Source organism: Triturus cristatus, chromosome 7 (genome assembly GCF_964204655.1).
Source record: "Triturus cristatus chromosome 7, aTriCri1.1, whole genome shotgun sequence".
Classification (NCBI taxonomy): Eukaryota; Metazoa; Chordata; class Amphibia; order Caudata; family Salamandridae; genus Triturus; species Triturus cristatus.
This window is the reverse complement of record NC_140590.1, coordinates 1,356,587,048-1,356,614,882: the sequence shown is the minus strand read 5'-3', so window position 1 is coordinate 1,356,614,882 and position 27,835 is coordinate 1,356,587,048. Positions and strand designations below refer to the sequence as shown.

Sequence of the window (27,835 nt, the reverse complement as noted above, 5' to 3'; positions counted from 1 at the left end):
CCGTTTGACAAGACGCGGCAGTTAATCCTTTTTTATACGTTTTCCTAAACCAATGGTTTTTTAGCTGGTAACCAGATCCATGAAAGAAGATTCCAAGTGCGGAAGATTTTTCAAGCAACAATCTATGGAGTGCATTGTGGGGGGAGCTGCAAAGTCTGCAGGTTGCCACCTCCATTTATAGAAAATTTCTTCCTATGTATTTGCTGACCAAGCCCTTCAAAACATCCATCAAGTACAAGTCAACTGTAGATATAAAGCCTGTACTGATACTGCAAACAATGATAGTCTTGCCCATAGTCCCCATTCTTTCTACTCCACCTGCCTCGTGACTCAAGAATTCCAATGGAATCACCCTCCTTTAATGTTGACATTAAATGTATCTTACCTCATTAAATACTGCCTCAGAGCTGGTGTTGATCTTCTTTGTTTTATAGGTGTAACCTTGAATAGATAAAAAAGAAAAAAAAAGTAATTTAAAAAGTGGAAATAATCGAAGGTCTTATTATGGTATATTGAGACTTGAGGCATGTTGAAAAGATCAGAAAAGATTCTATCCCTTCTACTATTGTGTATAATAAGAGATCTCACCAAGAAAACACAGATGTGGGCCCTGTGACCTTCAGAAGGCAAAGTTAACCCCCATCACTCCAATATTGTGTAATTACACACAAGGTAAATAAATGTACTTGCACAATGTACATTATACTTCTAACCAGATTTAAGAAAGGAAAAATACCTTGTCATCAAAACAATGCTATTCCAAATACACACAAATATCAGTGTCTCAATTAGATATAGCTCTCAGTATCAAAAGAAAATAGACTATTCTCATTTCAATCACACCAGTGAGTTATATTCCACAGAAACCCCTTCCTGTCCACCCAAGTATAGTTCTGGCAGCCCTCCTGGGAGTCTCAGATGTAATCACTACTAGCCTCCGATTAGCACTGGACAAAGAAAGGCATGCTTTCTTCTCCCAAGGGAGGCATAGTATGTAGCAGCAACAACCACCTGCGTGCCTCGTTACTGAGAAAGGTTCCAAGAGAGGATGCTCAGCACGCATATGCTCTCCATAGGTTGATATCCACAAAGACATCTTCCTTATAGTGGCAGATGCTCTTCTTGCATTCAATCTCTCACTGATTAAGGAGTATGAAGGTTCATGGCCAACTCAATCCATTAGGAAATGCAGCCAACCACATATGATTCAATACAGTAGAGGGCCCAATAACAGGAAAGAACTCTGAGTGGGTGATAGCAAATTGTACTTCAGTGAAGTTTAAATATGTTTTATAAATATATATATTCCAAGGTGTATTGAAGAATGAGTGGGTGTATAAGTGTCTGAATGGATGATTTAGTAGGTGCGTGACTGACTGTATAAGTGTGTGAATAAACGTGTCTTACTGAAGGCATGGGTTAGTGACTAAACTGTGTGAATGTCTGTCTCAGCCTGTCAGTTGGTGTGTAAGTGGCTACATTGGTTGGTGAGTAGCTACATGAGTGTCTATATGGGTTATTGATTGGTTGTCTGAGTATCTGTATGGGTGCCTAAGTGTCTGTGTGGGTGGGTGGGGGGGTGTGACTCTGTGCATAGAGGTGTGAGAGGGTGATTCACTGGGTGTTTGGGTTCAAGAGTGCATCTTGAGTGCACTCTTATATCCAAAAAGTCTAATATTGTTTCACTTCTATGTCCCACAAAGTTCAAATTCAAGTCATTCTCATTCAGATCATTGATAAATCGATCCACTTCTGTCTCCGTACCCTGCCACAGCACGAAGACATTGTCGATAAATCTTAACCATATTAGAATCCTTTCTGACCATTGTGCCAATTTTGGCCCCCGAGCACCTGCTCCTCCTACCAGCCTAGATGTAAATAATCATAGCTGAGGGGGAAGCAGGTGCCCATGGCCATCCCCTGTTCTTGTTGGAACAACTCATTTTCGAATAGAAAAATATTATTTGTCAAACACCATTCCATTATTGCCAACAACATCCAATTGTGAGAAACGCTGTCCCGGACACACGTAATTAGGATAACTTTCTGGTTTAAAAAGTCTCGTATCTAAACAGAATCTGCGGTCCACACCAGTATGATGATTTAAATGTATTTAATAATGCAACAATGAAAAACAACCAGCCAACACGTGTTTCGTCACATGAGGGAGTTATCCCGTGACTTCTTCAGGGCTGTACAGAGCTGCATGGTAGATGGAAGATTCGACTGGCCGGTGATAATTCCAACCCAGCTGGGTTATCTAGAAAGATTTGTGTAGGATAAAAGCGGGCAGTGTAATCCCTGGGTGAATCGACCTAAAGTAGGTGCGAGGAACGAGATGCGTGTGCAGGACGCATCTGAATGATCCAACTGGGATGTAGATTACCGTAAGTGGTGGATAAGGTGTGGTCTAGTGTCCAGGGCGGAAAAGGCAGGTACGCCTAATGCCGGAGAGTCTAAAGTTCGAAAATGGGGTGAGAGTGACACTGGTGCCATCTTGCTATCCGGATGTGGAGAAACTGGACATACTGGACACACAGGTGTCCAGTTGCTGAGATGCATATGGGGAACAGATCATTCTATGGACCAGATTTATAGACGATATCTTTTTTATCTGGAAAGGTGATGAACTAAGTGTCGAAGCATTCATATCGTCATTGAATAATAACATCTGGAACATTGAACTTACATCAAATATAAGTAAAAACAAAATTGTTTTCCTTGATGTGGAGGTGGAAGTACAATGTAATCAATTGGTTACTAAACTTCATAGAAAATCAACGGCAGGTAACAGCCTGCTATACACCACAAGTGCATACCCGTACAGCTTGATTCAAAGTATACCCTATGGGGAACTTATACGAGCTAAAAGGAACAGCAGCACCCCTGAAGAATTTAGGAAAGAAAAGTCAGTGATGTGTAAAAGATTTGCTGCCCGAGGGTATACACAAAAAACAATCTTGAAATCGGTTGAAAAAGTTGATAAACTTGAAGGATCTGAATTATTGAATCCTAAACAAGATGAGAGTGCTGGGGCGGAGAATTCAGTCAGATTCATAACCACGTACTCCAGCCAAGCATTTAAAGTAAGAAAGATACTGAACCAAAACTGTCCTATTTTAAAAACAGATGCCGTTTTGGAAAAATGCTGGTATGAAACACCACAGATAACGTTTAGGAAAGGAAGATCCCTAAAATATGAACTTAGTCGGAATGCAGTAACATCTCAAGCATCAAATACTCTGAAGAAAAAGTCAATGGGATTTGCATGTTGCATGCGTGGTAAGGCGTGTGTGGGCAGCAGTAACTGTGCTAATATAAAAGTACCGAACAGCAATAGAATATTTGCGATCAAGGGGACCTTTTGATTGCAATACGGAATAGTGTGTGTACTGCCTAATTTGCCCTTGTAATTTTTTTTACATAGGCAGTACAATACATAGAGCAAGAAAAAGAGTGTTCGAACACAAAAGAGTAATTCGTCACAACAATGAGCAGTAACCTGTGGCTTGTCATTTTAAAGCTTTCCATGGCCAGAATGACAAACTTTTGTCATATGTAATCTTAGATGCGGTAGTACCACAGGAAAGGGGAGGTGACAGAGCGCCAATTAAGAATTTTAGAATCTAAATACATAATAGATTTTGAAACTTTATATCCTGTGGGTTTGAACTCAAGTGAAGAATTAGCTGTACACTTGGGCTAATCTGATATTCTCTATATTTAAATAGGGTAGGTAATGACACCACGTATGAGAATAAGAGATACATTAATTTCTTCCATTGTACTTCAAAGAGTGAACTGGGATTTGTTTTTATTTGTCCAAAAAGATTTTTATATTTTTTCTTTGATTGTACATAGGACCATGTGTTTATAGGAGACAACTGTAACAAGACAAGAGTGAGGAACAAGATGTAACAATCTTCCTGTGGAGATATGTTCCATGCATTTTAGGCTCTTATATATTTCAAGTTGATACGCCCACTTGGGCTGGACTTCAATGTGTATATTAATATTTGTAACAACATAAAACATGCCCACTAGGGCGAAACTGGACATGTTACATATATGTAAGGATTAAATGATTCCTGATATATGCCATGCTATGGGGACAAAAGTATATTTGATATCGGAATATAGGTCACAGCAAAAGAAAGATGATGCATAGATGTATTCACTATTTATATGCTGCTGCTGGGCTTCAGTGCGCTTGGAACATATACTAAATGTGATTTGCGTATTCATTTAACATTGGAAGGCTGCTTTCATTATCAATGGGAAACAGCAGTGATGGTATGATAATTCACAGATGTATTGGATGCTCTGGTATAAATGATGAAGCCTGACAAAAAAATGAACAATTATTTTATCTTTTTTGTACATAGAAATGTTTTTAGCAAATCACTATAATGTAAACATTGATTTGTATTAAATAGTGAATGTGATGAAAAACCATTACGAAATGGCGCCTACAAACTTGTTACAAACAGTAGCATGGTCCTCTTTCTATGTTTATTACATGTGTATTTAAACGGAAGTTGAACAATGCTTGCTTCACCGTGACCAAGCCGTAATTGGCGAAACGCGTCAGTAGGAAGCTTTCGTATTTGCATTAAACAAGCATCCTGGAGTGTCCTGCGCTGTTATTTCTTGAAGGAGAAATTTCGCTGTTCAATATATATATATATATATATATATATATATATATAGTAACATCATTAATACAGATATTCATCTTACCTATATTATTTTTTTATATTTTAAATGCAGTGCTATGAAAATGTATACATAATTAATACAGATATTTGGCATTATATAGTTTTTTAATCTTACATTTATTAATATGAAAACATATATTTATATATATATTTGTAGTAAAAAAATATCTGTTTGTTTATCTATATATATTGGATATATATACATTTAGGGCCTTGTATGACTTTGGCGGAGTGGGAGCGGGGCCCCCATGCTACCCTCCCGCTCCCACACCACCAAAACAGACCGCCCACCAGATTATGCCTTTTTAAGTTGCCGGCGGCCAGTTCTTTGGTATTCCCACGGCGGTGCCATGCACGGACTGAAACCCACAATGTTTTGCATTTCGTTCTGTGCAGGAACATGGGGTGAATGCAGTCAGGGGGAAACACAATGTGCACAGAGGCATCAGGGGGCCCTGTAGAGCCCCCTTTATTTTCTCACCGCCACACTTTTAATGGCTGTCGCGCCACAATAAAAAGTGTGGTGGTGGGAAAACACATAATATGCTTGGCGGGGCCCCGTGAAGCATATTGCGGCCTCAAGACCACCTCGCCAGCTCCAGGGATCTCTGATCCCTGGCGGTTGCGGTGGTCTCAGGGTGGCCAGACCGCCGTGGTCAGAAAAGGGCTGCTGGAAGACCGTTACTTCCATACCCCACAAGTCTGGCAGTCCGTGGCCCACCAAACGGGTAATAAGATCTATAGTGTAACATACTTAATAAAAATATTCATTTTAAATGTAATAAAAAAGAAATTATGTGACATTTATTTATATGAATATATATCTAAAATAATTAATAAATATTTATCTTACATTATATCATTTGTTTCTATTTTACACTAATCAGTATGAAACTGTAAATGTATGTATATATGTAACCTGCATACACAATAACACCATAAAAATATACCCAATTGAATAGGAAAAAATATATTAATGTAGGCCATAAATAAAATATTAAACATTGAAAAATCCACAAAACACATTTACAAAAATACTATAAACATTAAAATACATTTATTTTTAAACTAATATATAATATAAAAAATAAAACAATGCAATAAAATCTCTTTAATCAATATCATGAAAACTATTGGAGTCTAAGAGTATTAGAAATACTATTCCCCCCTCTAGTTTATGCAACAGTAGGGAAAGTGTTAAGGGGCTATAGTTACCATTCCTGCTCCAGTCAGTGCAAACGAAAGTAAAGCGTTGGACTTCACAGGAGGTGAAATTTACTATTACTCCTACAGTCTTCCAACTAGTAGGGAAAGTGTTGGACTTTGGCGGGGTTAAATTTACTATTTCCATCCCAAACAGCGCAATAGTAGGGAAAGTGTTGGACTTCGGAAGGGTAAAATGTACCATTCCCACTCCAATCTGTGCAACAGTTGAGAAAGTGTTGGACTTTTGAGCGGTGAATTCCCTGTTTCCACTCCAAACAAGACAACATTAGGGAAAGTGTTGAACTTCAGAGGGGTTACATTTACTATGCTCACTCCCAACAGGCAAACAGTAGGGAAACCATTGGATTTCAGAGGGGTAAAATCTACTATTCCCACTCTAGTCCATGCAAGAGTAGAAAAGCATTGGTTTTCGAGGAGTGAAATTTACTATTCTCACTCCAAGGAGGGCAAAAGTAGGGAAGGCATTAGATTTCGGAGGGGCAAAATTTACTATTCCCACTAAAGTTTGTGCAACAGTAGGGAAAGCATTGGATTTCCGATAGGTGAAATATACTATTCCCACTCCAAACAGGTGAAATATACTATTCCCACTCCAAACAGCGTAACAGTAGAGAAAGTGTTGGATATAGCAGGGATAAAATGTATTACTCCCACTCCAGTCCGTGCAACAGTCGGGAAAGCATATAGGGCCATATGTAGGTGGGCTAATACCGGTCGGTAACGGTCGAAAATCGGTAGATTTCCTGTTACCGACCGGTATTTAGCCCTTTGAGATGTAGGAGGCTGGATTGAAGGATTCGGTAATTTACCGATTCGGTATTTTAAGAAATCGGTAAAATACCGAATCGGTAAATTACCGAATCCTTAAATCCTATGTAGGGAGCACTCAAGTGAGTGCATTTTTGGTTTAAGGATTCGTTATTTACCACCAACTTCAAGTTGATGGTAAATACCGAATACCTTTTCAAAAGCAATTTTGTGCTTTTTTAAAAGTGCCATGTGGCAGACATACATGCCCTTAGGGCATGTATGTGCGCCACATGTGCACACATGCACGATTCAGGGGTGCAACAGGGTTTCAATGTGACACCCTGCCACCCTTGAATATGCTCCCCCTATTACCGATTCGGTATTTACCAAATCGGTAATAGTGAATGGCTTCCCATTCATTCCTATGGGCCTCCAGGTCCATAGGAAGGAATGGGAAGGTATGCCTTATTACCGATTCGGCAAATGCCGAATTGGTAATAACAAATATTACCGAATCAGTAACATTTACCAATTTTTTACCTACATTCTATTTACAGATTCTTAAATACCGAATCGGTAAAATTCGGTATTTAGGAATCGGTAAATAGAAATTACCTACATATGGCCCTTAGATTTTGGAGGGGTGAAATGTGCTATTCCCACTCCAGTAAACGCAATAGTAGGGAAAGTGTTCGACCTTCGAGGGGTAAACTTTACTATTCCCACTCCAGTCTCTGCAACAGTAGGGAAAGCGTTGGATGTCAAAGGGGTGCAATGTACTAATCCCACTCTAAACAGCGCAACACCATTGAACGTGTTGAAATTGTTAATTATTACTTAATTAACTTCCACTCTACAAACCTAGCAGCCCTCCACTAACCTGGAATTAAAATAAACAAGTATTACATAAATTATATGATAAATATCAATCATAAAATGTAATAAAATGTATTAAATAATTGACCAAGAAAACATTCTAAATCACTTAAAAATACAATTAATAACATTTATATAAACAAATTAATATTTCAAATAAAGCCCATTAAAATGATATAAGAAATGCTATTTTTAGCCACTATATTAGTGAAAATGATATTAAAATCATCAATATTAATTAAAACGATATTATTTACCCCAAAAAACAATATTCTGGTCAACAATATTTGTGCATCTTGATATTTGTGTGGGACAATATAACTAATTTCTGATATTTCTGTCTCCTGATATTTTATTTTCATTTCAAATTGTTTTTATTTAGTTTTGTATGAGAATACAAACAGAGGGACAGTTCGCAAAAGTAATTAAAGCAAAGACAGTGCTTGTCTATTCATAATAACATTTCTGAAGAAACTATTCATGAAGGCACCATGACAGTGGGTACAGAAGGCAAGGGGGGTAACAAGATGTGCATAGTAGTTAGGTCAGTAATAGTACATATACATAAGCCATATATGCCGAGCATGGATTAATATATACAGATCTTAGAACTAAAGAGAGCGATTAGATGAGTAAACACTGGATAGAGTTGTCATTTCAGAAAACATCTCCATGGTACCTATATGTACAACAAATAATGGTATCTATATAAACAAAATAAACGGTCAGCACTGGGATTGTTGAGTAGACAGTATTGCATGAATGTCAGGTGCAGATTGTCAGTTATAGATTATTAATTTGGATAATTTAGGTGAAAGGTCAACATGGGCGGATTTGTGTGAGGATTGATGAGCCAGTTATATGTAGATATGCAATTATGGAGGTTCGAAGTGACCTGTAGAGACATCTAGTGAGTTCAATATTGGCCTATAAGATGGACGCCAGGGGGAGCACTGTAAAGAGGTGTTGTCTGCACCTCTTAGAAATGTGAGTCACTGGTGCCACATGTGGAATGAGACTATGTCAAAGTTCTTCCAGTTAGTGAGGAGTGTACAGTATAGAGTTACCATTCGGTCTAGTAAGTCTCTATCTGCTCCATTTTTTTATTTGAAAACCTAACGGGTCCAGAAGAATATAAGTGAATTCACGTGTATGAGAAATATGCAAAACCTTTTTGAAAAATACATAAACACAGTTCGGAGGAGGGGGCAGTCGAAGAGCATATGTGCTAAGTCGCCAGTTTGTTCACTACAGATCCAGCACATGGAGTCTTGTGTGAGGTTAAGTTTAGGGAGTTTCTCTGGGATATAGTAGCATCTATGGATAATCATGTATTTAGTTTGGGAGAGCACTGAAGATATCTTATTCGAGAAAGTGGAACTATATATGCGGTTCCAACAGAATGTTATTTTACTTTTGGAGGGATGCATCAACCATTTCTGTTCATTCTGGGTTTTGGATTTATGAGATTTGGGCTGGAGTAATTTATACACCCTGGACACGATGTGTCCTGCTTTGTACAGGCCACTGGTGAGAGACAGAAATGAGTGGTTATTCACAAGTGCTTAATATTTCAATATTTGGACTCTTAGTCACAAGAATTTATAGAAATCTGTGTTTTCTTGTCTGCAGCTGGATTCTATTTTGGAGAAGGAGTGGGGGTAGTTGTTGTCAAAGATGTCTTTGATCAGACCTTTTTCCAACCAATCAGACCATATTATCGGCTGACCATCGAGTTTGATTCTGGGGTTTAACCAAATGAATGACAGATTAGAGATATGGATCTTTGTCTTTAAAAGGTACTCCACCTTGAGAATGGCTCTCTTGGTATTATCCAAAATGTATTTGGAGTTGGGGGGTTTTGGATTATGCATTGTCAGATACTCACAGATAGGTCTGTTATTTAGGACTGATTTTTCTATTTCGACTCAGATGGGTATGTAGTTTGCATCCTCAAGAAACCAATTGATGCCTTGTTTGAATAAAAATGTTGTCTGTTAGTGTCTAAAGATAGGGAGGCCTAATCCACTGTGGCCTTTTGTGAGTCTGAGATTTTTGAGTGAAATTCTTGTTTTTTTTATCTTGCCAAAAAATGTATTAAAGGTGTTGTCTATTTTACTTAAAAATCTTCTGAAAGGTATATAGGGAGCATACTAATAAGGTATCTGCCCTACCCCGCCAGGAAAGAAATTTAGGTGACCAGTCATTATTGATCTTTTTGAGTAATGATTCTTTGTAAAATGTTAGTATAGTGATGTAGTCGCCAGAGAATTCCACTCCTAAATATTTGATGCATCCCGGTTGCCATGCGAGACCTGAGTCCACCAGGATCTCTTTGTTCCCTATATTATAAGCGAGTTTAACCTCTGATTTGTCCCTGTTGAGGGTGTAACCTGAGACGTCTGCAAATTCTTGTATTGATATCATCAGTGCGTTTATAGAGGCAGAAGTGTCGTCAATATTGTCTACGTACGCAGCAAGTTTCATATTTAGTTTACTGAATGAAACTCCTGATATACCTCGATTCTCGCTGAGATGGTGTAGAATGGGTTCTAGGGCTAGGAGAAAGAGAGGAGGTGATGGGGGCATCCTTCTCTTGTCCCTTGTTCTAAGGAAAATGTGTTTGATATGATACTATATAACTCTGTGTCAAGTTTAGTACTTACAGCGTTTTGCCGTTGTATGTCACAAGGATGGAGCCCTTTTATGACGAAGCTCCTGAGTAATAACAATGTAATGAAAGCGCTAAGGCAGAGATTCTACCTAGGCTTAATAGTGATTTGTGTGTATGATATCACTATGTGAAGCCTTGATCTCCTAGGTAATAACAATGTGATAATAGTGCTAAGGCAGAGGTTCTACCTAGATTTAATAGTGATTTGTGTGTATGATATCACTATGTGAAGCCTTGATCTCCTAGGTAATAACAATGTGATAATAGTGCTAAGGCAGAGGTTCTACCTAGATTTAATAGTGATTTGTGGGTATGATATCACTATGTGAAGCCTTGATCTCCTAGGTAATAACAATGTGATAATAGTGCTAAGGCAGAGGTTCTACCTAGATTTAATAGTGATTTGTGTGTATGATATCACTATGTGAAGCCTTGATCTCCTAGGTAATAACAATGTGATAATAGTGCTAAGGCAGAGGTTCTACCTAGATTTATTAGTGATTTGTGGGTATGATATCATTCTATGTGATGCAGAGTATCAGGGTGTTTACGACAGATGATGTAGTACACAGCCAAGCGAGGGACATCACCTAAATCAAAATAATCAGTTTGTGATTTATACCGCCAGTATGATATATGTAATTGTAGCAGGGTTGAACTGCACATAATGGGCAACGTCCTGCACATGTACGGCCCTTTTAATTGTGTTTTGAGTCAGTACACACACTTTAAAAAGATCTCTTAACTTTACAAGTGCCGAGCTTTGGCTGGGTTGGAAGGTATAGTGGAAGTCTTTATGGTGGCTTCTTCTTGTCCTCTTCTCTGAGGGATCATGTAAGGGAAATTACTCTCAACTTGGACATGTGAGCATGAGCTTCTGGCTTTATACTGCAGAATTGATCACCTTTGGTTTAAAGGCTGTATTCTCAAACGAGAATTCGAATTGCACAGTTATTGTTTCTTCAGGCAATACAAGCACTAGGTTTGCGATCAGTGTAGCGCCTCTATTGAGCTGCCGCTTTTAAATGTGGTGCTCGCCAGGAACATCAGAAGATTGAGCGTGATCGTGCTAGGGTGCCGCCATTTTAAGTCGTTGTTAGTTGTTATGTGTTTATCACAGCTTTTTAATAGGATGTTAAAAAGTACGGGTACAGGCACTGGGTGCGAGGAGGTATCTAGATGAGATAGGCACATCCACAGTATTGGGTTCTCTTTGGTAACTCCCTCACTCAATGGCTCAGTGTGTTGCCATTTTGGGTTGCGTGCAGAATTCCACAGTTAGCATCCCTTGAGGCAATATAATTCCAATACTATTCCTTTTAAGCAATACAGTGGCTGGGCTTTCGATCAAAGATGCGTGTACATTGAGGTTACACCTTAATTATGGTGCTCTCAGGTGCACTGGAAGGTTGCCAGTGCATTGAAAGATTGAGCATAGTCACGCAAGAGGGCCACCGTTTTTAGTTGTTGATAATTGTCCTATATCATAGCCTGAAATAAAACGTAATGTGTTATGGGTACAGGCCTCATTGGATCAGCACTGGGCGTCAGGATACATACTAATGGGGTAGCGCCTAAAGAAAATTTTGTCAGGCACTTTCACGATATCAGGACCCGTTTGTTAACTCCAGCTCAACGGTTGAGTGCGGCCCCATTTTAAGCTGATAGTGCGGCGGCCCTTCGTTAGCTTTCCAAAGTCAATAATATCTCCTGCACTATTCTTTGGAGGGAGTCTTACTTGTTTTGAAGCTGACATTACTCGGGCACAGCAGAAGGTGTTTCGGGAGCCGGAAGTTCTAGCAACCAATCTCAGCTTTCGGCGTCTGTCTGGAGCTGCATAGCATTATGGCGGGTAGTCATCAATGCCGGTCAATCGCATGTATCACGTTCACTTCACAATGCCATTCTTCTTACTAGATGGCAATTCAGGAATGTGTAGGCATTTATTCCATCAGGGTTTTTTGCCATTGTGGAGCGGAGCTGCAGGCTCACGCCGCCATCTTTCTCCTCGTCCAAGTCACGCTCCCGATATTTTTAAATCAGTATTTTATCCAAACACACCTTACATATAGCGGAAAGCCGGAAAGCCCAAGAATCAAGACAGGCAGTTTTGGTCTCGTGGCTGCATTGTAACCTCTTGACGCCGTGCCCTCCTTTGTGCCGGCGTCCTTTTCTTTTTTACTTATGTTGTACTCGTACATTTCAAGCCATTTCCAGAACTTTACCATTCCACTGAAGGCTTTGACACACTAATTGCAAAAGTTCTGATGGATGTCCAAAACATTTTAAAGAACACTGTCAAGGGAGTCTCAGGAGCAGAGCATACACTCAATGAACATTCAACTCGGAGGGGATTTTGTAAAAGAAATGTAAGTACTTTACTAATACATAGCCAAACTCAGAAGAGGTCCATAAAGAAACATCAGAACCTCAAGCCATCCAGAAGACATGAAAGTGGGTCAAGCAGAGACCTTCCTCCATTCCTCTTAATACTGTTCACTGAGGCATCCAGGTGCAGCGAGTCTACTTGGTTCCATCTACTTCACTACGTCATGTCTCCGAACTGGACTCCATGTACCAGAGCCAATAGGAATCCTGAAGTTTGCTACAATGAAAGGGCACCACCCTGCTGATCACATTATGCAATATTTCTCCAGAAATACAGACACTCTATGAAGATAGTTTCTTGCTTCCAGGGCTTCCCTACAGCGGCAATAAACGAAGTTCAGCTTTATCAACTTCACACCATTGGTGCACAAATAGTACTAGGGAGCATATACGCCCCTAATTTTGAGCAGGATAATTCCCTTTTGAGCCTCAACCCTATACTTGCGCCCTGGACAACATACCCATGGATACTCGGTGGGGACCACAATGCTGTGCTCGATATATAGACAAGGTTAGATCACCCCCCCCCCCCGCTCCTCCAAGGCGCTAGCACAATTCGGCAGGCTGAGGCATTATGCAAATGGGCAGCAGGCTGGTCCCTGGGGGATGCCTGGCAACTGAAGTACCCTAGCAGTAGGCAATGCTCTTTCTTCTCACACCCACACCAATTGCACACTAGAATCAACAGGATCCTTTGCTCTATCCCCACCACCACCCATATAACACACGTCACGTACCTGGGAAAGACCTTCTCAGACCACAACCCCTTAGAGGTCACTCTTGCCTGGGTTAGAATCCCTACTCCAGTTCCCACCTGGAAGCTATGGCCCCAGATGCTGGTAGACCCGGTCTTTCGTAGCACATTATCTGCGGGAATCACCAATTACTTCGCTGAGAATGCTGGTACCGCCTCCTCGCCGCAGGTGGAGTGGGACGCATTCAATACGGTGATCAGAGGAATAGCAATTGGTACCACGGCAGGGATCAGGAAAGAAATACACAACAACGTAATTGAGATTGAAAACTCACTGAATAAGTTAGAGCAGGAAGCAGCTGTGGACAGTACCAAGGGCGCAGCACTACAAGAAGCCCCTATTAAGCAGAGCTACTAGAAATGCGAAGGCAAGTCGATTACACTACCTACATGCGCACAAAGCATGCTGAAGCCGACAAAGCTGGAATGTATACTTAGAGATAACCCCCTGCCGACTCCAATACATGAGATACTCACGCAAAGTGGGACCACTGTAGACACACAGCAAGACGTTAACACTGCCTTTTGTGAGTATTACCAAACCCTATACCAATCACCGCCACCAATGGCACTAGACTCCCTCCAAGCATTCTTGACCGACCTCCCGTTTCCTAAACTCACACTAGCAGCACAAAAAGATCTCTCCGGCCATATTACGAGGGCGGAAATCAAAGAACCCATTCATGACCTCCCCCGAAACAAGGCCCCCGTCCTAGATGGCCTCCCTGCTGAGTTCTTTGCCACATACGAAGATGCCCTAGTCCCACACCTAGAGCGACTATACAATGCTGGGATAGACTCAGGAACGCTACCCTACACCACGATGCAGGTGTTAGTGATGTCCCTCCCTAAGCCGGTCCGCTCTCTATTAGACATCTCGGGATATAGACCCTTATCCCTGCTCACAACTGAATATAAAATCCTGAGTAAGGTCCCGGCGTCGTCTGCTCCCATATTTGCATAAACTTATCCACCCAATCAATGCGGATTTTTGGCGGCGAGGAGCACTTCACTTAATATCAGGAGACTGTACCACGTCATGGAATCCACTCTCCCAGACAACCACACGGCAGGTTGCATCACATTAGACCTGAGGCAAGCGTTTGATACGCTTAGATGGGATTACATGATCCAGACACTGGGAAAGTTTGCCATCCCCCCAGATTATCTTACATGGATCCAGTTATTGTACTCAGTCCCTACTGCAGGGGCTCGTACTGGCAGACATATCTTGCGGAAGTACCCTATTGGCAGCAGCACCCGACAGGTATGCCAGTTGTCCCCTTTATTATTTGTCCTAACTATAGAACCACTGGCTCTTAGGATACGACTGACAGCGGAGCAGAAGGGGATCGGACTGGGCACTGCAACGCATGTGATATCTGCCTATGCAGATGACATAATATTATATGTAAATGACTTGACTACTGACCTTGCACCGTTACCGGAGATCTTTACTCCCTTTGCACTACTTTCAGGACTGGCCATAAATGAGACCAAGTCGCAGGCCTTTTTCTTCTGCCCGGAGGGAAGCCCGGATGGAATACAGTTCGGGCAACTCCGCCTGATGGTTGCCCCCATACCGTCAAATAGCTGGGGATACAAATGTACAGGACTGCACCGATCTCATAGAGGGGAACCTGAACAAAGTTATCTGAGCGCTCCGAGCACAGGTTGCATTTTGGACGTCCCGACCACTTTCGGTGATGGGTAGAGTGGCGATTTAAAAAATGGTGGTTCTGCCCCGATTAATATATTATTTTGTAAATCTACCAGTAGTGATCCCAACAACTACACTTACCTCCCTGAACAAGATACTGACTGAACTGATCTGGGGCAACGGCCGTCGTAGAGTGGGTCTGGCTAAAATGCAGTTAGACACGCATAAGGGGGGCCTGGGGGTTTCGGATTTCCGTGCCTATTGCTATGCGGGCCAACTGCAGTGGCTATCATTCTGGCTAGCAGGGCGTAACATGCACAAAATTGGCTACACAACTCGAGAGCTCGATCAAGGGGAATTGCACACGCTTCTGCTTCCGCAGGCCAGAATGCCCCCAACCGCCCGACACTTGTACGTACTGCACTTGCATATGGAAAAAATTCCTACACTACACACGCAGCTGCCCCCAATACTCGGATAACATGCCGCTAGTAGGAATACCCACCGCTACCGGCCTGATTACTAAAAGGAGGATACGGCTTGGGTTACGGGCGGGCTAGCCACGGTAGGAGCACTGTTTGATGCGGGCACCCTCATGGACCATGGTAACTTCGCCAGGCATAACGGGGTCACAGACCAATCATACCTCACAAACGCTGCGGTTATACATTAAGTGAAAAAACATTGGGCTCCACACAGGGAAGCACCTGCCGAACAGGAACTGTCCATATGACATATCTCATGAGTAATGGCCAGCACCTCACTAAATGCCTATACAAAAGCATTAGATCACATGCGGGCATCACCCTGACGGACTTGCTTACTAGATGGTCCAGGGACCTAGACAAAGAGCTGTCAGACAAAGAATGGGACTCAATTTTAGAATACCCCAAGAAAATCCCACGGAACGCCAAATTTAAATGTATCCAACACATGGTCATACACAGAGCATACCTTACACCATACTGACTGCAGCTTATGTTTCCAAATACACAACACTGTTGCCCCAGATGCAAGGCAGAAAAGGCAGACTTGATCCATATACTATGGCAGTGCCCAGCACTTGCTGGGTTCTGGGCGGAGGCGGTGTCAGTCACCGCTGCGACGACGGGCGCCCCTGTGCCATGCACGGCAGCCAACTGCTTATTGGGGGATCACCCGACGCCCCAAAGCACAGAAAGTACAGCTTCGCTTCACGGATCTAGCCCTACCTATAGCTAAACGCGCCATCACCATGCGGTGGACGTCATCCAAACCCCCGCCGCTTCACGGCTGGCATGGGGAGGTAGTGAGATGGGGTAGTGCAGGAAGTGCATCAATTAGGCGAGAGGAGGTCCGCGGGCTGCGCAAAAAACTAATCTCCATGGAATGGGACGCCATCCTGGTAGCCTTCAAGCTGCTCGCCCCGGCGCCAGTTCCTGTAGCGCAAGATTAGTAGGTGCATCCCCCGGCGGGACCTGTCCCAAACCTTCCCCCCACCTGCCCCCTATTCTTGCCCCCATCCCCCCCCCCCCCATAGCGAACAACATACAAGCATGCATGTGGCTTTACGAGATCAAAAATTACATCATAGTCTACACACACGCACAAACCGTGATATGATTGGTTTAGCAGCAGAAGTACAACATGTAACCGTAGGGACAGGACAGGGTCAGTTGAGTTGAGGGGGAGGCAGGAGGGGGGCAGTTCTTTATCAAGCTCTACAGTAATATCCTACCTTCTCAGGCATCTCAATACAAGGGTAATAATGTTAAGTAGCCTATTCGAGACTATAAATGAATAACTCAGACTGCTCGTTATACCTAGCACGACTGTAATTGTTGCGCAAATTGTCTGATACATTGTCTGTGGAACCAATAAGATGTATTTACGCTTGATGGTCTGACAAAGCTTGATGAATACCAAAAATATGCATGACTCTCTTTCATGTATGATGCTACAGCTGAAAAATTAATAAAATATGTTTTTAAAAAATCAACCTCACACCATGAAGGTGGTTTCATCAGCCTTGCACCATGAAGGTGAGTTTAATAGGCTCTACATCCTACTCCTGAGAATCTCCTGACCTGGAAAACTCATCAAGCGTCGTTTTGTCTTCTGACAACTGCCTCTTTAACTCTGATTTCCGACACACACTACCTTTTCAGCTTTACCAGCTCTCTGAGATACCATTGATGACTTATTGGAGATTATTAAGTGATGACTTTCTGGGTCTCGTGTCTTAGTAGCCTAATGCGTCCCCTGTACTAAACTCCATACAGATTCTTAAGATGCAAAACAAAATAATTATTTTCAACAAAAACACGACTTCACCATTACGTTTGGATATTTAAAGTCTCAAATTCACCACATCTGAGTCTCTGCAGATAATTACCCAGGGTACCTGGCTGAGGTTACCCTTAACATCTTTGGGACAATATCTGCTGGGACATATTTCTTTGTAGTCATGGACGGATATTCATAATTTCTTCATGTCATGGGTGTTTCCAGTACATCTGCAGCGGTTATTATCCCTCCTTTGAGCAACATTTTTCTGGCATTAGCAATGCCTGAAACTGTGAAGCTTGATAATTGAACTTGCAACATTGTCTAGCATCTCTCCAGCCCATTTTAAATGCAACCTAGATCTAATTATCTCCATTTCCACTTTTATTACACTGGAAGAACAAATAATTCTTAACTGGTCCAACCATCATCCCATTCCCTTTTGCATCTCCAAAGACAACGCTTGAAACAGAGTCAATTCAACCCTATCAGACTATGGAAAAGACACCTTAACAATAATTCTGTCCAGTATCTCTGAACCTAGAGCCATCCCTCAGGCCTCTGTTATTTATAATGGTGCGGACTCCGTCATTGGCTTTGACACTGAGTTGACTAAGGATATCATTAACGACAATGCTCCTCTCAATCTTAAATTCATCTGAGACATACCTCGTAGACCCTGGTACTCCAAGAGTCAACTTCAAGCAAAAAAACAACCAACAAATTGGAGAAAATACAGAGAAAAACTGGTACCTCTGAGACACTCCTTGCCCCAAAAATGCAAAGGAAAATTCACAAAGATCCTGTCCATCTATCCAAACTGAACTACTTCAAGCCCAAGATTAGCAAGGCCATAAACCATTCAAGAACCCTTTTTCAAACCATAAAATAGTGCAGATCAAATCCCATATGTGCAGTTCAGTTATCAGGGCTGAAACTATCACCACATTTTTCACAGTGCACATTCACCTTCTCCACGAAGGCTTAAAACTCTCCCGTAAAAGCTTTCCACCTCTCATGCCAGATATTTCACTCACTAACAATTAGATTTGCTAATGTTTCATGCAACGCAGTGCGGCAACCAAATTTGCAGAGCTGCAGTGGTCGAAAGGGAAAACACCGCACAGAGCCATACCTACTAAGATCAATGTTGCAGCTGCTGTCATCTCCTGCACTGACACTCAAAGTAGGCTGCCTTGTCTGACAGAACCTTGCACCTTCGAGCAGAGGGGTGCTGTCTAGCATAAGATCTGCACTACAACCATACCATTCCAGTACAAATTAGGATGCTAAGATACATTCCAGAAGGATCCCAGCCACTGGATTTGTGTTGTGCAATTTAGCACGCATGCAATGTGTGGGTTTTTGGAAAAATTAAAACATTTTTTCTTGTTAATGCCTGCTTTTGTATTTTTTAGAGTTTTATATAGCGCAAACTCAACCCGAATATATAAGGTATCAGAGTGCTTTACATGAGCACCAGTTTTATTACACAAGTACACATTCATTTTTGTTAGGCGCAGGGAATTGAGGGATTTGCCCAGAATCACAGGATGTTGAGCATCCCTGCTGAGACTTGAACCCGGTTCCCCAGCTTCGAGGTCGACAACTCTAGCCATAAGGCTATACCCTCTCCCCAAGAAGACGACATTAATTTTTTACCCAAAGCCTGTTCTAGATTTCATATTCGATTGGGATTTGAGTAATAACCATTAGGCGTTTGCGCTCATCCTCCCAACTATTGCTCCAGTAAAGCCCCATTGATGCGCTGCAGTTGAAAGTTATTTTTTCTTGAGTAAAGAGCACTTTTCTACCACAAAATGCCTTTTACACTAGAATGTAAAGACCAATGCATCGCTTTGCATCATGTTGCCACAGCAGAAAGCCTTAGTAATTCTAGGTCTAAACATCTTCCTTTCAAGTACTGAAAATAGATTCACTTCTACAGATTCTCACTAAGACCAATCCATATTTATGGTCCTTAGACAACAATTCAAGTCTGAATGTGTACAAACAGAATTTCTCCTCTCCTACTCAACATTGTCAATACACAGTGGATGAAGGCATATTAGCTTCGTCTCTCATGTTCGGCCAAGCCAACCCTTACTCAAGAAGCCAGATCTAGACCCAGACCTCCAAAACGTCCGACGAGTAAGCAAACTACCCTTCCTGGTAAAAAACAATTGAAAGCAGTGGCTGAACAACTGCTGATCCATATTTCCTTTAACAACCTATTAAATAAAGCCTAATCGAGCTTCAAGTACAAACACAGCATGCGGATGCCACCCTTCAGATGCTAGACATCCTCAAAATCATGGATGGATGTGAGGCCTGCTTTGTTGGATCGGTCGTCAGTGTTGGACACCAGTATCAATCATTCTGCCTGAATATTGTTCCTCTCACGTGAGTATAGGATGGAAGGTGCTAAAGTGGCTTAAATACTTCCCGATGACAAGATTAAAATGTGTGAAACAGCTTATTCACATCTTCATCTGACTGATTATCTGTGGAGTACCGCAAGGCTCAATTCTATCTCTGTACCTACTTAACATCTGTCTGGACACTGCCTGTGATAGTCCAAGGTCACAACTGTATCTCAAAGTCTCCAACTCATCAAATTTAACAGCTCGAAAAAACGTCTTAGAGAAGCTAAATGACTGGACGCCTGCTTCCCTCTAAAATTAAAGTCGAACAAAACCGAATTGTTGCTTCTTTACCTCCAACTTCTCTCCCAGACCCGTTAAAAACAAGCATTGGCATAGCCAATAGGTCTCACCTTTGGGACCTTATGTGTTTAGCCATGCAACAGTTGATGTTGTTGCACCAAGGATATTGTGCTGCATAACTAAATACTTATAAGGTCCCAAAAGCGAGACCTATTGGCTATGCCAATGCTTGTTTGCACGTGGAGTGGCAGCCAGTTTGGAGCAGGTGTTTGTCTCATGAAAGATGTTTTGCTATGAATTCATGAAATATGTTTTCACACGCCATAGGGGGATTGCTGGCCAGCATGTATTAAGATAACTAGACTCTTTAACATTTGACATACGTCCCTTAACATTGGGTAAATGATGGGTACAAAACAGAAGAAACAAAAATACACGGATTTGAAAAACACATTTCTTGAACTATATTGTTTTAATAAGCCTGTTGAAATCATATTTTTTGTTACTGTTTTATAAAAAGTTAACTCAGTCCAAGGGCGTTAGAGCGGTTTACAGGAGTACCAGATCACACTACATAAGTTCAGATTAAGTTTTAGGCACAAGTAGATCTCAGGGCGTCCCTGTTCTGGTGTGATTACCCATCCCTTGATGGTGTAGCTGGCAAAAAATGATGCAGACCAGAATAACTCGGGCAACTTGCATTCTGGCACTTGCAGTTCAACAATTGGAAAGAAACACGGAAGATTTTAAATGAAGATCTAAGACGAGGTAATAGCTCCCCCTAATACCTGACAACACCCGAGACCGCTATTAGTTTATTTGTTTACAGGTTTATATAGCGCGACCTCTAATTGAAGGTGTATACATGAACACCAGTTACATCACACATGCAGTGTTGTGAAGCATTGGGAGATTAAGGCATTTGCTCAGGATCACAGGATGCTGAGCTGCCGCCGGGACCAGAACCTGGTTGCCCAGTTCCAAGGTCGGTTTAGCCGTTACGCCACATCATCTCTCCTAATGGCTGGATATGTGTAGTGATAAGGCAACTATCGGGTAATAGTTCAGTAGGCATGCTTGCACAGCGGGACCTGTAGGGGATGCGTGTACTGCTGGCACCCTGGTTTGCTGGCTCGACACATGATGCGACAAGACATCCCATTCTCATTGACTAACTAACCGCATGCAACCTGTCGATAGCGAGTCCTCTGCAGACCCCCGGCAGCACTGTTTACTACGCGCATCCATCTCCCAGCTGGGAATTCAGCGAGGAAAAACAAGATTGTGTATTGATCCCCCGTATCACGGCCTTCCGCGGTAATCAAACAGAGTCTCTTTAATGTAATACAGTGATGGGCAAAAGAAAATCTCTCTACCTCTTTAAAGAGAGAAACATTCAGCATTCGCGGAAGAGGCGCAGCCCTTCAAATGAACTTTCTCCTCCCCAATGTCTAAGAACAAGTGCTGAAACCAAAACACGGCCCGTGGCTACAAAAGTGAAACAACTATATACACGTGTTTGCCTCTGAGCCCATAAATCACCACGTTATTTTGTCTTTCAGTCCTTTTTATTGACTGAGAATATCAATCTTATTTTTCTTTTTTACATTTGCTTTAAACAGAGTAAACTCTTCATCATTAGACTTCTTTATATCTTACATTATTCACACATATATCCTGTACATATTATTTACACATTTTGACAAAAAACAAACATAAAACAAATAGTGTGACGTTTGTGCAAATTAAAGTGAAACAGGCTAACAAGTGGGAGGGGTGGGGGGGAGTGGGAGAGAACACACAGCGATTCCCTTGCGGGAGCGAGCAAACATATGTTGCCAAAGCTCGCTCCCGCAAGGGAATCGCCACACGTGCACGCGCTGCATTCAAAGCAATGCAATGCGTGCACGTTTTTGGCTGAAAAGCCAAAGCGATTTCTATAAGTCTTTTCCTATGCAGCACGCATGCGCTGCGTAGGTGAGACCTAAAAATGGCTCAACGTTATCTTTTCTCTTGGTATTACACCTTCCCTATCTCCATTTGCTAATTCTGCAGGTTTCACCATTGATCTGTCTTTCTCCCTGAATGAACTTGTAAACGAAGTGGTAAAAACATTTCAAATTCACTTTTTTCAGAACATTAGGGACACTATCTTCCTTCTGACTTCAGATTAGCAATCTGAGCCCTAGTGCTCTCTCCACCTAGACAGGAACAATACTGTTCTGGTTGATCTTCCAAAAAACACGATCATGCCTCTCACATCACCCCAATCCTAAAACATCTCCACTAGATACCTTTAGGAACACACACCAACTTCCAATTAGCATGCATACCAGGCATGGCTCTGCCCTCTGGACTTCCTCGTTACCACAAGAACAAACGACAGGCCACCAGAATAAAAATACTGGCAAGTGGCAAATCCCGCCTTATCCTGGAAATCCTGAAAACAAAGAAGAGCAAGCCAGCAGACCTATGTTTAGGGAAAAAAACTCAAAACTAATTTATTCAAGCAGCATCTATGAGATTAAAAAGTCTGTATTGTTCGCTTTACACCCCTCCCCTTACTAACATCTTAACTTTCTGTTTGATGGTACTACAGTTGGTGTTGTTTAACTCCTGGTTATCACACTAATTCTAATCCCCTGTGTTATGCACTTTTTGATGCGCTCCATTTTCCTTGTGGCTAAGTCTGTGGTCTCTAAATCTTACTAGTAAATTAACAAACAGTGTTAATAAGGATTTTGCAAACTATGCTGGTTTTCATTGCCAGAAATTCAGTCCTTTGTGATCATGTACAAATGGCATTGTTGAATGCTTCAAGGTCTCATTGAAAACTTCTTTACAAGTTGCAAAGCTCACAGATGCCCATGTGTTAAAGCCCGTGAGACTACACAGGCAACACCCCCCCCCCCCCCTCACCCCTCCAGCAATATGACAGGAATATTCCCTGCTGAACAGTTATTTAGGAGGCAGATAAATATTCTAATTCCTTTGCTCACACACTGAGAGGGGGTGGGGTCCACAGTCAGAGCATCTGAAGAAAGATAAGATGAAATCATGGGCCAACCAAAGAAAGAGAGCCAAGTTATCCCGTTAGTATCTCATACAAAACTGCCTCGACTCTTCACCCTCAGCCATACTCTATAGCTGACGTACATAAGTACATGGTAACTGTCCGCAGGAAAGCATTTTCTTTGACTTGACACTCCTCATTCTACAGAATGCTTAATGGAGATCTGTGTGAGCCGAATTGGAAAGTGAAGGCGGACAAGAAAGTCCTTCCATAAACGATATCTCCTTCCAATTACGTTGCTTGTGTCTAATCCGGCCCTTTCCCCATGACCGTCTTTTATGGGGTCCAATCAAGTCTAGCCTTTGCTCGGAGACTGCTCTGGGTGAAAACAAAATTGACGCCCCCTCCCACTTATCCTGTTTAGTTGGTTATGTATTGAAAATGTGGGATGAGTAGGAGGGCGGTGAGGTAGTAAGTTAAAGGAGCGCCATGGAAAACAAGCATTTCCAGTGCAATTGGTCTTACATTTGTGAGAGTTAGAGCTATTGACAACACTCTAAATGACAATGTCTTTTACCTTTGTGCTCTGGTTTGGAGTGTAGTTGATGTATCTGGTGTGGTGTGGAATTATGTAGGTTGTATTGGAATTGTTCGTTGCGGAATTGTGTGGGGTGAAATTGTGTGGTGGATAGTATATTTATGCGGCATGGTGAATAGATAGGGGTGAAAGCTGCACAGAATAGATAGAAAGGACAGACAGGAACAGGTAGTTTGTGCAGGAAGTGGTGAATGAACTTGAGACAGAGATGCAGAAAGAGTGTGTGAGAATAGAAGGGAGAAAAAAAGGGGAGAGCAGGCCACAGGCACATAAAGAGCGAGGACCTGTGTACACAGAAGACACCCTAAGAAGAGGATGAGAGCGTGGGTTTGAGGGACGGAAACCTTGACTAAGCACAGGAAATAAACGGTGCTTAGTATGTGTGAGCACTGCAGACAGTTTAGAGAGGAGATAGGGAGTGTGAGTGAGGAATGAGAGGGGGCAGTGGGGGTGAGAGGTGGTAGTGGCAGTGTGAGGAAGAGATGAGATGGGAAGTGGCTGTGTGGAAGAGAGATGACAGGGTGGTGAAAGTGCAAGGGAAAGGTCTGTTGAATTGGGATTGTTTGTGTGGAATTGCGTGGCATGGTGTGAAGTTCTGTAGTGGAAATATGTGGCATGTCAGTGACATACCTTTGAATGTTGTTTCCTAGAATTACTACTTATAGTAAGTTACCAGAAAGAGCAATCATTCACTCTTGTTTCCCAAGCACTTTGTAGCAGAGTGGTCTGCTTCGCATGATGTGAAAACAGCTCACCTAGAACATCTTTTCTCACCAAGCCCCTCCCATAAACCAAACAGGTCCAATCAAATAAATACAACAATGGATATCTTTGAAAGATTACTTGTCTTTATTAAATATCACCTCAGACCCTATCACAAATAATCAGGAGAAGGTTGCACTCATACAATACTCAGACGTGAACTCCCTCTTGATGCAGTAAAGTAACTTCACTGTCCAGCATGCATAGTAAATAATAGGTTCAAAACAAGCTGTTAATGTGTTTACATTTATCAGGCAATGTCTGTGTGCTATTAAAGGTGGGAAAATAATCTATAAAAACCTACTCTTCGAGTACTATGGTGCTGTAATTTAACTTGAATCTCCAGGGGAGGTTAGGCAGAAAGCAGGACATGATGTGACTCTACTTAGTCTGAGTAAAGGGCAGGGGGAGGGTACCACAAGTACCAGAATGCAAGTGAATGGCTCATGTGGGCATGGGACAGCAGTAGCCGGAGTAGGAAAAAACAAGTTTACCAAATATCATCATTCATGATACTGCACCAAACCTCACAGCTGGAAAGAAGCCCAACCAAAGGTTACGTCACTGATCTATTCAATGCCAAGTAGTGTTAAAGTCCAGTCACTCACACACAAATGCAGTCCCATATAAGTGCTAAAATACCTCTGCAATCAAATTAAACATACAGTCCTGAAGCAGCAGAGAAGTTGACTTATTTATCCGAGCTATAATATACAAGGTAAGCTCTTTCAGAGTTATCACCAAAGTTTCAAATACAGCAAGCAGGATGTATTTCAGTCCTGAGCCCAGACTTCTAATTTGCATCTATAGCGCTGACAACTGGTAACGTCTAAGGTTCCAAACAGTAAGCAAAACACATCAAAATGGCGTTCACTGCGACTCTACAGGTAGAGAAGTGAAATCCATCTGTAATCCCTCCTTGTGGCCATGATTTATTTTTCATGGCAGCTGCTGAGCAGGAGCGCTCTGTAGATAAATATGGATCAAAGATGCCCAGATACTGGTAAAAACTGATGAACATTACTGAGCAATAATAAAAAACAAGCATTTGCAATGCAATAGGTCTCGCATTTATGCGAGTTTGAGCTATTGACATTGCAAATTACAATGCCTTTTATTTTTGTTTTCGTTTTTAAAATATAAATAAAAGGCATTGTCATTTACAATGCCAATAGCTTAAACTCGTGTAAATGTGAGACTTATTGCATTGCAAATGCTTGTTGAAAGTAAAGTACGAGGAGGTGGAGTAATGTTGCCCAGGGTCACACGTGAGGCTCAACTATGAGAGCCGAGATCATTACTCAGGTGTTTGATTCGACTGCCCATAATTAACCCCCTGTAAACACAAACAAGCGCTTTCATAAACTGGCACACACCCATACAAATGCTACTGTGGTTAATATGTCTCTAAGCACTTTCAGTTTTGGAAGATACGAGAATTCAGGAACACAGAGAGTGATTTGGCCAAGATCACATAGCTTTGCCGACATTTAGAAGCTAGGATCCCAACATGTGCTTTGTTTCCACCACTCATGAATTTCCAGTGGCCAGCATAAAGCACTAATAACGACCTTTTATATAGCGCCTGTTTTTAGTGATCTGTTTCTAAGCTCACCCACTTTCTGCAGATCGGAATTAAGGGTGGTAAAATGAGGTATATTATGAATTCCCCCTTGTTCAAGATTCAACGATGAAACAAAAACAATACAACAAAGAATGCAATCCAGAAATGTGCACGGATCACTATAAACCCCCCCACCCTAAATCAGTTCAAACTTTTCAATTGTTCTGCCTCGCCCAAGATCACACTATTGTGGTGGAGCAGGGACGCCGCGATTTGAACTCGGGTGAGGTCTCCCGTTACCACTCCGATTCACTATAGCTCAGCGTTACATGAGACGAACATGTGCACACGATCACACACAGCACAAGGCCTTACCCTCTGCTGGGACTGGGACAGTGACTTCCCCTCTGATTCCAAACACAGCAGCACCATCAGCAAGAGTCCCCAAGTCGCAAAGTGTGATGCGTGCATCCTTGTCTGTGTCGTAAGCAGCAGGAAGGCAGCAAAAAATAGAAAAATTAACAAGCGCGGCCGCTGAAGTGAAAGAGGACTGTGCTGCAAATAAAACGCAAGACCTATTGCATTGGAAACGGGAGTGTGGGTGGGCGAGAAGGCACGAACAGGGGTGGGCGGTGGGGAGACAGAGCAGAAATAGTTTTTGGAGTAAAGGGGCCAGTAACCATGGAAGGATACAAATGACCACATGGCTGTCATGAGGAGGGACTAACAAGCCTAAAACCAATCGAAAGGCAGCATTTAGGACCTAAGCCAATTAAAAAGATGGGTGGAGCTTCCATGAAGCTTCAACGCTATAATGAATACTGCATTTCTAGCAAAGTGAGCAGTGCATGCGTTGCAGCGCTAAGCTCGACCTAATAAGCAGTCCGTACACTTCATGTTAGAATAATTAGGTAAATTAGAGAGGATTTCCTGCACTATAGCAGACAGCGCAGCCCTTGCCATCTCTTGCGGTTCAAAGTGCTGGGGTTTTCCATAATTTCTGAACTTGTGGCTTTAGGCTCAGAATATATAGGATTCACTTTGTGCTTCTTACTTTTTGAAATATAAAGGTCCGAGTACTGAATTATGGGTCAGGGCCAGTGCTTAATTTGAGCTGGTCATTTCCGGTGCTCAGCACTGGCACTTAATCATCAACACCAGCGCTTTTCAGGAGCACCAGTTAAGTACACATTCATGTATAATAGGCACTGGGAGATTAAGTGATTTGCCCAGAATCACAGGATGTTAAGCCAGCTCTGAGGCTCAAACCTGGTTCCCCTTCTCCAAATTCGGCTGTTCTGGCCACTATGCCACATTCTATCCCCATTTTCATGGTCAGTAGTCGGTTCTGTTTTAGGCGACGCTAACAGGAGAAATGGACTTGTGCAAGCTGCCCCCGGCAACAGCCCCAGCACTTATTTTTTTACAACTGGTCAGGGCTACATAATACACTTTGAGGTAATCCTTCACTTCTTGTTTTTAAAGTGTTACACTTTTACAACTTTTCAGCTGTAACACAAACATTAACATGTTCGTGCTTCAGGGTTGCAACTGAATATTGACATGAATGAGGGTACATGGGTATCAAGAACAGAGGCATGGTTGAATGAAGGTAGCTGTTATCAGTAACAAATATCTCCATGAGTTTTGAATGTTCTCAGGAGAGAATGAGTGAGTGTGCCAGTTATCAAGCCCATGCCATTAAAAAGTTCTGGATAGCAACATGACAGTGGGCTTGCCATAGGTGGGTATTTTTAGTAGCACAGTTTTGAATGTCTCCTGGTACTTAGAACAAACAGCCTTCTGAGTGTGTGAGCCTTCTTAGAAAGAGCAGCGCATGCGTGAGCCTATTTTGGGCTCTCATTGTTTAGTTGGGTAAACACGTTTCTCTTGAGCCCCCAAAGTGCAAGTTAAAGCACA

At 42.1% G+C, this 27,835-nt stretch overlaps 1 protein-coding gene across 1 annotated transcript in view; it reads right to left on the bottom strand.

The window, feature by feature from the left end:
• The window catches only part of LOC146812054 (fer-1-like protein 4), a 1,053,957-nt gene that overhangs the window by 972,788 nt on the left and 53,334 nt on the right, over positions 1-27,835 (bottom strand). Inside the window, exon 2 of the mRNA XM_085619061.1 lies at positions 386-441. Within this exon, the coding sequence (XP_085475187.1) occupies positions 386-441 (56 nt within the window). The remainder of the gene's footprint in view (positions 1-385; positions 442-27,835) is intronic.